The sequence below is a fragment of the Gadus morhua genome, chromosome 22 (genome assembly GCF_902167405.1).
Source record: "Gadus morhua chromosome 22, gadMor3.0, whole genome shotgun sequence".
Classification (NCBI taxonomy): Eukaryota; Metazoa; Chordata; class Actinopteri; order Gadiformes; family Gadidae; genus Gadus; species Gadus morhua.
Genome location: NC_044069.1, coordinates 13843204 through 13855703, shown reverse-complemented (window position 1 = coordinate 13855703; position 12500 = coordinate 13843204). Strand labels below are relative to the sequence as shown.

Genomic DNA, 12500 nt, shown 5'->3' with positions numbered 1-12500 from the left:
ATGACAAACAATCCCTTTCAATACACAACAAGCTGAACAAACAGGTGCCATAGACCGGTGTCTGCAGACACCATTTCAAACCTCACCTCCTCCAGCAGACGTGTGATGGCATCGATGTCGTTGTACGTCTTGGTCATCTGGCCCACTCTGTCGGCACATAGCACTGTGTAGCAGACGCCAGAGTCAAGACGTGAGTCACACCGCGGCACACTTCACCGGGCGCACTCCAAAACATTCAGCACTCGGCGGCTTACATTGCACCACCTATATTGGCAGCAACATTTCGGTCCAAGAACGAAGTAGAAATCGACTTGTCACTTTCTGCAAATGGAGCCCCACCCTGTCCGTGCCGACAGGTCGAACAATGGTTACGTCAGGGCAAAGGGAACGATATCGATCACAGATAAGCAGATCAATAATAGAAATGTAGAACAAAACATAAAATTAATCGTAGGAAAAGTTCCCCAGAGCAGGATACATCCCTGATCATACATATATACAACGTTCAGTGTATTAGCAGGTGTATCAATTGACTAAGATGCAGTACTGCAATACTGTTGACTCACTATCCACAAGCATAGTGACACGTTGCCGTCGACATCCATCGCTCCAAAACACAATCAAAACAAGGAAAGCAATAATGTGTGAGCGCACCATGAACCCTGTTTGACTTTGACTTTGAGTGTGTGTCTGTGTGTCTGTTAGTTCATGAGCAGGAAGGCAGATTAGATTCCTCCTCAGAGAGATCCAATGAAATGCTCTCAACAAGCAGCTGAATACCGCCTGGCAGAAGCTCAGCTAAAACCCCATTCATAGGACACTTACACTCCTCCCTGCATTACCTGCCAAACTCTAAGACAGTTTAAAGCAACAACCCATCCACACAAACAATACACAGTGAATGCCTTCATACATCGGTGGTAATCTATGGAGTTAGGACACATTACCTACGGTGGTAACTAGGTTACATTTGCTATAGGATCGCATCATCCAAGGTCGTCATACTTTCTACTCTGGCGACACAATCTTTGACGATCCCATTACCTACGGTCGGAGGTTACCACAGTCGTCCTCATCAATATTGCATCAGGTGACCCGACTGTCAGGATATCCATCACAAACACACAACACGCCCTCTTGCTTTCATGGTAGTTCACCAATCACCAACGTCCTCAATCCCTGATCCACCGCCGCCACTCAGCCCCTGCCCTTCTCTTCATCCTGGCCCCTCCTCCTCCAGCTCACCTCAGGCTCGGACTACAACAGTACACTTCCCTCATGGAGCCGGGAAAAAAATACCGGCGACTATCCACTTGCAGCACGGATTGAAAAAGACTCTCTCTCTCTTCACCTCTCTTCCTCTCACTGCCTCTGACTCTCTCTCTCTGCCCTGTCACACTGCCTAACGATCTAGTTTTCTCCCTGGACTCCCACACATAACTACTGTACGCCATCACTGGCAGCCTTGTGATTCACCAGATAGTCACCCCCCCATTCTGTCTGCATGGATGACACAGCATGGACAGAAACAGGAGGAGGGGGAGGGTAGGAGACAAAGAAGAAAGAGTGAGAGAAGGAGAGAAAGAAAAGAGAGTGAAAGAGATAGAAAGAGAGATAGAATGGAAGTCTTTGTTTTGGTATTGCTTGCTGAGCTCCCCTCCTGATTGGACAAAAAGGATGGTGGCGTAAATAAACCAATCAAAGACCTTCTTGTCTGTTTAAAGAGGACGGACAAAACCAAACTCATCTACAACTCCGCTTCCTCCCACCAGCCTCTGTTTTCCAAGCCCTGTGTTATCGTCTCCTCTAGCTGAGCACCTGCCCGTGGCAACCGTTACCAAGGTGATTCCCCTGCACAGTGTTATTACACAACTACCCACCTCTCCCCCCTCCTCAACAGACGCACAGCCTCTCCTACTGAACTATCTTCTACAGTGTACTGTCGGTCATCTCCATCACACAAACAAAACTACTCCGAACAATTCCTGTCAACTCTTCCCGATCGAGGAGCCATTCACTCTGCCTCTGGTAAGATGGGGATTTCTTTAGAAAGATTAAATAAAGTCTGAAATAACACAGTCTAAATAGAAGACGTACAGAAAAACGCTCCTAGAAAATTGTGGTGAGAAAATAACTCTAAATGTATATACAAGCGCACACACACACACACACACACACACACACACACACACACACACACACACACACACACACACACACACACACACACACACACACACACACAAACACACACACACACACACACACACACACACACACACACACACACACACACACTAAGACCCCATTAAGACAAACAACACACACACACACTAAGAACCCATTAAGACAAACAACACACAAACACAGTAAGACCCCATTAAGACAAACCACACACACACAAACACACACCCATACACACACTAAGACCCCCATTAAGACAAACAACACACACACACTCACAGAAGTATTTGAGGGTCTCCTCGATCTGCTCGGCCGTCAGGTCCAGCCGTGCGTCGGGTGCGATGAGCGGCGTGTGCAGCCAGTCATCGTTGTCGTAGCCGTACACCGTGTCCGCTCGCAGCCGGTACACGGGCAGCTGCTCCTCCAGCAGGCTGATGATCTCAAACTCTGGCAGGTCGGTGCTGTTACACACATCTGACCGCACACACACACACACACACACACACACACACACACACACACACACACACACACACACACACACACACACACACACACACACACACACACACACAGGTAGGAAGATACACAGAGACAGGGAGGGAGAGGGATGATGATCTGTTGGACTGGTCCGGTACAGCCAAGGATAATGCATGACGCCCTCTAGTGGGGATAGTGTGTGTTTACACTACGGATCTGCAGGACGACATATAGAGGTTTGTTATGTGGGTGCTGCCCCCTAATGTGCAATTGTAAATGGTGGCAGGTGATTATGGCGCTGGTGCTTCAAGGTGCAGTGGTTAGAATTGAGCGGCATAAAGCAGAACGGACTTGGGACAAAAAGTATATTGTTGTTCATAATTATCTTTTTATAAGTTAGTGCATCTTCATCGCATGAAATGAAACTGTTGATTTTTTGTTACCTAAGAATAAGCCCTTTATATCTACATAGGTAGTCGGTCTTCTTCCATGGAGCCACGTTCCATCGACATGTTTCTACAGTTGCCCAGTATGGACAAACGGGTCTAGTGAGAATGTGTTTTTAATTTGATCAACTTTCAATTAAAGTGTGGGTTGTTTGGCTTGAATTGGGACTCTTGGAATTGGAAGTGTCAGAAAAACCCAATTCGAACATGGACATAAAAAATAAACGCTGGCCAGATGCTGCCCCAGACATCCACCCAAACACAAAAATGAATCAATCAATAAAGTACACCAACATAATGTCATAGGTGCAGGTGGCAGAACAGGGCAAGAGTACTATCAGTGCGAGCACCACAACTGGGAGGCTGCATTAGCAAGGTATGTTTATTGATCCCATTGTTTTCTGTACAGTCAGCTGCAGTAACACACACATGTTTACACACTAGAAAGGACTCATCAATTGAATCTACCTGACATCTTTTTGTACCAGATGTATTTCTCCAGGGGACAAATCAGTACGCATTTTGATCGCTCACAAGTTGAGCGATCAAACCATAACAGCCTATGTTTGTTCAGCTCTATGTTATGAATGCCTTGAGGAATAGTGTTCTCCTATTTCAGTCCGCCGATGATAAGTGAAAAGAACACACACACCCAAGAGCAACCACACACACACACACACACACACACACACACACACACACACACACACACACACACACACACACACACACACACACACACACACACACACACACACACACACACACACACACATATAGCAGCATACCTGTGATGGTCTCTGCATCTCTGCAGTCGGGCGTGGCCAGGTCGGGGGGCTCCGTGGCCGGCGGCTCCCCCCGGCTCACATACTGCTCCCCCTCGCTCACATACTGCTCCCCCTCGCTCACATACTGCTCCTCCTGGAGGGGGCTGGCCCCAGGCGGGGGGCCGCAGGGGTCCGGCGGGTCGGGGGCCGGGAGCAGGGTGAAGGCCGGGGCGGCCAGCTTGGCTCACCTCTCACTGGGGGAGAGAGACGCCGGCCATGGGCCTCCTGAGCTCAACCTCGTAGGAGGTGTCAGCGGAGTCCCAGCCACCTACGGATGGAGGGATAGATGCACCAATAGATGGATGGATAGAAGGACGGATGGATGGATGGATGGATGGATGGATGAGTGGATGGATGAGTGGATGAATGGATGGGTGGATGAGTGGATGGATGGATCGATATGTGGATGAGTGGATGGATGGATCGATGTGTGGATGAGTGGATGGAACAGACAGACAAACAAAACAAAGAAAATAAATTATGTTATTGTGTCGGTCAATCGTCTCAAAACTTCTACTGGCCCGCAGTCCAGATTCAACCAGGCTGCGAACCAAACACTCATTCAGCCAGTATGACTGGCCACCGAGCGACAGTCAGTCAGTGACTTACATGACATAGCATCTACTGTCGCCAAGTAGAGACCAGCTCTTGTGACGAGGTACCTTTTATGTAGTCAAGGCGTGGATGGTGGCTGTCTAGCTAGCGGTACTACACTGCAGTACTCTGAGTTGTGTGTTTCGCTGCAGATGCAGAGATGGGATACAGCAAACAGCACTTGTGTCAAACGCTTAGATTTAACAGATGAGGACCACAGGCCTGTGCTATAAATAGATTCATAGAGGTGTGTCTTTGCGGGTGTGTGGGTGTTTTGGTGTGTGTGTGTGCAAGTGCTTGTGCCTGACAGGCATGCCCAGGTGTGAAGTGGGACAACTGACCTGGTAAATGATATGTCGGATGTGCATCAAATTGTGAGTTTTTGTAAAAGCGTTGTGAGCTTACGTTCACGCAGGCGTGTATACGACTTGCGCATGTGTGCAGCATCTGTACAACCTTGGGAAGCCTTCAAGCTAGGTCCTAGCGTTACTATAACCATCACACTGTCATTTGTTTTAGATATGTTCAGTCTACTGAATGACTTTGAGAATAGGAATATAAATCATTAGGACTATGTCTCTATGTTCGCAGTTAGAGTTACAGTATTTCTGCTCGAGAAACACTTAAAATAGATAATACGTCTTAGTTGATAGCCACACTTTGTGACAAAGGCTTTCATTGTCTCAACTACAGTAGCTCGCTTCGGGGACAATCTACTGCACTAATGCTTCTATAAATAGTAAGACAATAATCACGTTGTGTACATGCAGTTTAAATTGACTATGATAGCATATCGTTGTCACTTCCAACGCCATTATCAGATTATTAAACTAGCCCTATTGTTGATAGGCTAACTAAAACATAGCCTTACGGGCCTTGCCATGATATCCGATATCCGATCAAAGCAATATCTATGCACCTGCTGATCATCTCTTTGATGATCAGCAGGCCTCCTGCAGACAGACAGAAGCTCCGCCGTTCAGGTTATTATGGGGCTAGCAGACCGGTGCTAGGGGCGTGGCTTCTCTACATCACCACGCAGCGTCACGGAGATGCGGATCGGTTTTTCCTGAATCGTGCCTTTCCAAGAACATATATAGCAATATAATGACAGTTTGGCTTCGTGTCTATGTCGTTCGATCTCACACATGGCTCATGGATACATGAATGAACAACTTAGCATTCGTTTTTGTGTGCGCTATGTAATGTGATGCGCTATAGCCCAGGCTACACACTCACAATAGCGACAGATCCGAAGCGTGTTCCGGTGGAGACTGTCAGAATCCAGATGTCCGGTGTCAGTATGGAGACCGAGGAAATCGACCTGATAGCGACAACAGACGCCCCGACAGTGAATAACGTTGAGAGTAGGTCTATTTTGTCTCCCCAAAAAAGGATGCTCGCTTTCACCCTATACGGTCTCACAAGGAACCTGAACAGGAGACCCAGGACAGTTTTATAGGTTCAAGGTCGCATTTGGATTTCTTGAAATCCCTCCTGACCCAGGACACTCTCTTTCTCTCAGCCATCGCTTGCCCTCCTCTTCCTATCTGCCGCTGCGCCGGAGCAGAGGCACTGGACCAAGCGGGTGTGACGTCACGGACTCCATCGAAACGCGAAAGACGCGCGCGGTGGCGACTGAATAACACAATGAGGGTCTCGGAAAATTCATCATCATCAAGTCATAATGTGAACCAGAGAGCTTATTAAACAATTTGAAATCAAGCAATATCCGACCGAATGTATTGACTGTAAGATGGACGGATGAACTGTAATTAACTACTATGTGAGTGCATCATGCATTACATATCAGTAAATATTAACCTTTTGCATGTTAACGACGGCTACATGTTATCATAACACAGTGCCATGATTAAATAATAATCAATTAGCAAACTGTCTCCAGATCTGTGCGCCCCAACCACCAGACGGGGGCAGGAGAGAGCTGTGTTATTACAATAAACCCATTAGCCTACTGCTTATATAGTCACGTCTTGTGTTTTCCTTTTTTCATGCAAACGTTTCATAAGATTTAATCGCATAGTATGAGTGAGTCAACTCGTTAACACTTATGCAATTATATTTTAATTCCACTCCAATTGAAGTTAAATGAGATTATCAAATAGAATTACACATGATTAATACCAAATGTACTTACGTAATAAGCAAAAACTAGACCAAGTGTTCTTGAGGGTGTTGTATTGATTCACTCAGTGTGGGTTGAATATGAAACTTACGGAACACATAGATTTGTGAATTATAAACATGCAGTTAATAATTGTAAACCAACAGTTACTACAAGTGTATTTAAATTCTAATAAGTAGCGCCACAGATTTGGGAATTGTAAACAGGCTGTCATAGGCCTATTGCGATTTTAATCAGGCAATCACTTTCTGCAAGTGTTATTTAGTGTAAAGTAAGTGGAAGTATAAACAAAAATGATTTCTGATATGAATGTTGACATTCTGTGGGAAAAACCTTGTGGGCAAAAAAGTAAAATACGTATTTAAAAATATCAAATTAATATTTGCTTTGTCAACATACATCATTATGTTGTAGTCAAATCCATGTGCTGATAAATAACTCCAAACGTTTATTTGTTTTATGTTTATGGACTATTTACAGCAGGGGTCTCAAACTCGTGGCCCGGGGGCCAATTGAGGCCCGCGGGATGATATTTTGTGGCCTCCTACTTGACATCAAAGTTTAGTGTTAGTGCGGCCCACGCGTTGTTGTCAAACACACATATTTGCTGAGTCGCTTGCCACACTTTTTATCACTTGTGATAGGGTGACCAGATGTCCCGGTTTTGCCGGGACAGTCCCAATTTTGAGTTGCATGTCCTGAGTCCCGACAAAAGCCAAAGGACGCCAAAATGTCCCGGTTCTCCACCAACCACTATGAAATGTCCCCTGTTGTCAGCGATTACATAGCCAACGTGATCTAATTATTGCCCGATCATTAACTTAGATTGGGTCAGTTGTGCTCCTTTTTTTTGTGGAATACTTGATGTGGCCCAGCCTGACCCAGACTCTACCTCCAGCGGCCCCCAGGTAAATTGAGTTTGAGACCCCTGATTTACAGTGTTCAAAGGAGCACCTTCTGGCCAGGTGCAGGACAAATGAAGTAGGCCGTATATCAAATGAAAGAAATGTAATGTCCGCAGCACTGCTTTTGCTCCCATATTATTAATTAATTAAAAGGGTAGCAGCAACGTTTCGACCCTGTTGGGTCTTCTTCAGGCAAATGCCATTACATTTCGTTCACTTGATATGTTATATTTATAGCCAATGCTTCGGGATGCTGGAAAGAGACCATATATAGGCCTACACTACGATGGCTCATTGCATTCACTCAATAATAAAAATTTCACCAGGTTATCTCATAATTATGAGATAACCTGGTGAAATTTTTATTATTGAGTGAATGCAATGAGCCATCGTACTACACACTGTCAAGTTAAAATACTAAAAACATATGCAATATCAAGTTGTTCCCCTGCATGGTAGTTGCGTGGTGCATTGATGTTTCACATGAGAGCTAAAGCTCAGCAGCGGTCAAAAAAGCTTGTATATCACACTGTCAACACAGAGCGCAGGGGCGCAGCAGGCAGGGCGCAGCGTGCAGGGCGCAGCGCGCAGCCGATGATAGGTTGGTTTAGCGTCAATGCTGGTCTCATGGAAGATAAAAAGGAACTAGTGCGCTGTTGCACTTGTCTTAGTGCACTTTCGAGGAGACCTTAAGACGCACGGGGCTCGTTGCAGGGCTAAAGGGTCCTCCACCGCAAAAGCTTTCGGACCCGTTCAACGCACCTATTGATGACTGATATGCTGGTTCACCTTTGTTCTGAACCAGCAGGCTTGAGATTTGGTTTAGTTTCCATGTGCTGAATCCTAACTCAGCAGCGCCTTATCGATTTTTTATACGCCAAAACGGGTCATTCCAATTACGCGTGTAGGAGCAGTCTGGAAGCATCAGCATTTATTAATTGATTATTTAATTAATTTGTGAAAATGAATTTCGACCAGATCTTGTCTCTGGTCGGGGGATTTGGGAAGTACCAGAAGGTCCTGTACTTGTGGGTCAGTTTCCCGCAGCTGATCCTCGCCTGGCACATGATGGTGACGGTGTTCACCGGAGCACAGCCGCCCCACCACTGTCCCCAACACGGGAACTCGCTGCTCGACACCGCTTCAGTGGCGTCCGCCTCCTTTGTCTTCCACCAGAACCTAAGCACTTCGGTCCCGGCCGACGGACCAGGACCAAACCACTCTTCCTGTTACTCTGTTATAATTCGGGACAACCGGAGTGTGCGTGTCCAGTCGTGTGAACAAGGATGGGTCTACAGCAATGAAACTTTCCTGAGCACCGTGGTCACCGAGGTAAGGACCCACCCTGACTACAATAAAGAAAATGAAATAAAGTAAAATTATAAAAAAAAAAAAGAGAAAATAAGGACAATGTAAGTGCAGAATAAATACATTTATTTGTCTATCAAAGGTTGATTGCATTGCATCGCAGAGTGTGCTCATAAGACACGATTCAACCCAAATTCTTTGAGTTTTGTGGGAGAATGTGTGTCCATTTTATCTCCCACATATCTCACCCTCTGTTGCTGTTGTTGTTGTTGTGGTTGTTGTAGTACCTCCCCCTGAACCGCCCCCCTCCTCTGTCTGTCTCTCACCCCCACCCCACCAACCCTTCTCCCCCAGTGGGACCTGGTGTGTGACAGAGGATGGCTAAACAGCCTGGCATCCGCCATCTACATGTTCGGGCTGTTGGTGGGATCTGTTGTGTTCGGGTTCATGGCAGACAGGTATGGGGGGCCACGTGATGTGGTTACATGACAGCCCTTAACAACTCCCTCGGTAGACATCAACCCTATCAAAACAGTATTGTTTGTTCATTTATTGCAATAAAGAGCATATTGGTGCAACAATGCAGCTCACCTTCAACTAAAATGTACCTGTCAAATCCTCCCCCCCGCCCCCCCCCCCCCCCCCCCCCCCCCCTCTCTCTCTCTCTCTCTCTCTCTCTCTCTCTCTCTCTCTCTCTCTCTCTCTCTCTCTCTCTCTCTCTCTCTCTCTCTCTCTCTCTCTCTCTCTCTCTCTCTCTCTCTCTCTCTCTCTCTCTCTCTCACAGGTATGGCCGTCGTTTCGTCCTGCTCTTGGCACTGGCTCTCCAGACAGTGTTTGGTTCGTTGGCTGCCTTTGCACCAAACTTCCCAATCTACGTGTGTCTACGCTTTGTAGTGGGCAGCACCATCTCCGGAGTCATCATCAATGCCTTTGTGATAGGTATTTTAATATAGAACCCATGCACAGTCACAGGCAAAATTAGGATGTAGACACATTCCCATTGGCTGACGGGTCCACAGCACAAATTAATTCCATGCCTTATGCCTTGCTGCTAATTAAGCAATATCACCCTCGAGGTCGTGCTGTTGTACTGAATATCAGCACGGCTGATATTCGGTCGTAGGTACGAGGCTGTAGGCCGAGTGCCGAAGATAATCACAGCCGTGATAAGCAACAGTAATAAGCAACCACAGATTATGATTTGTTTGTTTATTTAATGATTTATTGGGCTCCGCAAACAACATAAATAGATCCTCAACTGGACTAGAACTGAACTGTTGCCAAGCGCAACACATAAACACTTTTATAGTGTTTATGACTTTTATAACATTTATGGTTATAGAACACCTGTAAGGCAAAGTCATACATGTATAGTTAAAAGTCCCAGTGCTGTTATACTCAATATCAGCATGGAATGCCTCTTTTCCAATCAAATAACTTGGTGTGAAGTAACTAACTGTTGTATAATCATCCTTAAAACCACCACCACGGTCTTTAGTCCTTGTGCTGTTGCCTTCTCACGCTGTTCCTACCTGGTTCATTTACTCCAAACTTACTCCTCTCTCCTCTTAACCCTCCCATCCCCTCTCCTCTCCCATCTTCCCTCCCCCCCTCTCCTCCTCTCCTCTCCTCTCCCCTCTCTTCTCCCTCCCCTCTCCTCTCTCCCCCTCCTCCTCTCCTTTCTCCTCTCCTCTCCCTTCCTTCCCCTCTCCTCTCCTCTCCCCTCCCTTCCCCTCTCCTCTCCTCTCCTCTCCTCTCCTCTCCTCTCCTCTCCTCTCCTCTCCTCTCCTCTCCTCTCCTCTCCCCTCTCCTCTGCTCTCTCCTCTCTCCTCTCCCCTCTCCTCTTTTCTCCTCTCCTCTCCTCTCCCTTCCCCTCTCCTCTCCTCTCCTCTCCTCTCCTCTCCTCTCCTCTCCTCTCCTCTCCTCTCCTCTCCTCTCCTCTCCCCTCTCCTCTGCTCTCTCCTCTCTCCTCTCCCCTCTCCTCTTTTCTCCTCTCCCCTCTCCTCTCCCTCCCCTCTCCCTCCCCTCTCCCCTCTCCTCTTTTCTCCTCTCCTCTCCTCTCCCTCCCCTCTCCCTCCCCTCTCCCTCTCCTCTCCCTCTCCTCTCCCTCCCCTCTCCCTCCCCTCTCCCCTCTCCTCTCCTCTCTCCTCTCCCCTCTCCCCTCTCCTCTGCTCTCTCCTCTCTCCTCTCCCCTCTCTCCCCTCTCCCTCCCCTCTCCCTCCCCTCTCCCTCCCCTCTCCCTCACCTCTCCCTCACCTCTCCTCTACTCTCCCCTGCTTGATCCTGCTCTCTTTAATCCATTCAGTTCACTTTGCATTTGTATAGCCCTTCATCAGACTGACAGTCAAGGGGCTTCCCAGGCAAAATAATAATATATTCTTATCTGTCCTTTGCTCCCCAAAGGTACTGAGTGGACTTGTACCGAGCGCCGCGTGCTTGCCCCCATAGCCACTGACTTTGCCTTTAGCTTTGGCGTCATGTCACTAGCAGGTCTAGCCTACCTGATGCGAGACTGGAGACATTTACAGCTGGCTATATCTGTACCCGGTTACCTCCTCATCTGGTACATATGGTGAGACACAATTGAAACCGTCACAAAATAATCACTTCAGAACTTAAATCACCACCTTTAAAAATAAAACCTGCCTCCAGTCCACAACTTTATCTGTCTTTCTCCCTGCCTGTCTGGTCCTCAGGGTGATTCCTGAGTCTGCCCGCTGGTTGCTGACCAAGGGTCGCACCGACGACGCCATGGTTCTTCTGCGCAAGGCCGCCCTGACCAATGGCCGCCAATTACCACCAAGTATACAGGTAGCTACATCAGCTACATTGGGGCTACACTTCTCTCCGGGATGTCTCCTGTACAGGTATAGAGGACAGATAAGATGAGCTAAATGGTAGCTGCATTTCTCTGCTCTATGTTTCCGTGTACAGGTATAAAAAGGGCAGAGAAGATTATCTAAATGGTAGCTTAACTTCTCTACTGTATGCCTCCTGTGCAAGGTGAGAAGGGAAGATTAGACAAGCTAAATTGTGTCTCCATTCCGCTACATGTATAGACCTGCCTACTGCGAAGGTGTGAACACCTATTAAGTTACGGTGTGAACAAAATCACATAACAGGTCAATTATGTTAATAGGCGGATAATATGTAAGAGGGGTTAGCTAACTGAACAGACGAAGATGCTGTGTTAAATGCAGAGGTAAGGAAAGTTAATGTACATTGGAGAGTGGTGGTAAGTGACCACTCATTTAAGTCTAGAGCTGTCCTTCAGCCCAAGCAAGATGTTATCTGATGGCTCTGTGCCAGTAAAGCAGTCAAATATAATACAATATATTAGGGATGGGCACGAGTAGTAAATTCCAAACTCGAGTGATCGAAGGAATTCCTCGAGGATCAATCGAGTACTCGTTAAATCAAATCTATTTTTTTAGAATGCAACGCATCTGCTGCAGGAATAGGCCTGATGATGAACGGCAATATTACCAACCAAACATGTAATGCTTATTCTCCATCAAAACAGTCAGAGTTATCAGAGTTTTCATTCGGGGGGGGCCGGGGCCCCCAAACAATTGCGGGGCCCCAGGCAGTTGCCTGGTATGCCTAATGG

At 47.0% G+C, this 12500-nt stretch overlaps 2 protein-coding genes across 3 annotated transcripts in view; one reads left to right on the top strand and one right to left on the bottom strand.

Annotated features, from left to right (window-relative positions):
- Positions 1-4106, bottom strand: part of trak1b (trafficking protein, kinesin binding 1b) — a 13692-nt gene extending 9586 nt beyond the window's left edge. Inside the window, exons 1-3 of one of the 2 annotated variants that reach the window (XM_030347946.1) lie at positions 3899-4106; positions 2464-2658; positions 87-163 (exon numbers count right to left, since the gene is read on the bottom strand). In XM_030347946.1, the coding sequence (XP_030203806.1) occupies positions 87-137 (51 nt within the window). In that variant the 5' untranslated portion in view covers positions 138-163; positions 2464-2658; positions 3899-4106. Of the gene's footprint in view, positions 1-86; positions 164-254; positions 1557-2463; positions 2659-3898 lie in introns of those variants that run through there. The other variant, XM_030347945.1, reaches the window with a different exon arrangement.
- Positions 4107-8126: 4020 nt separating this feature from the next.
- si:dkey-166k12.1 (solute carrier family 22 member 13) overlaps positions 8127-12500 on the top strand; it is a 9346-nt gene continuing 4972 nt past the window's right edge. Inside the window, exons 1-5 of the mRNA XM_030347255.1 lie at positions 8127-8914; positions 9245-9348; positions 9675-9829; positions 11294-11462; positions 11587-11701. Coding sequence (XP_030203115.1) covers positions 8546-8914; positions 9245-9348; positions 9675-9829; positions 11294-11462; positions 11587-11701 — 912 coding nt within the window. The 5' untranslated portion in view covers positions 8127-8545. The remainder of the gene's footprint in view (positions 8915-9244; positions 9349-9674; positions 9830-11293; positions 11463-11586; positions 11702-12500) is intronic.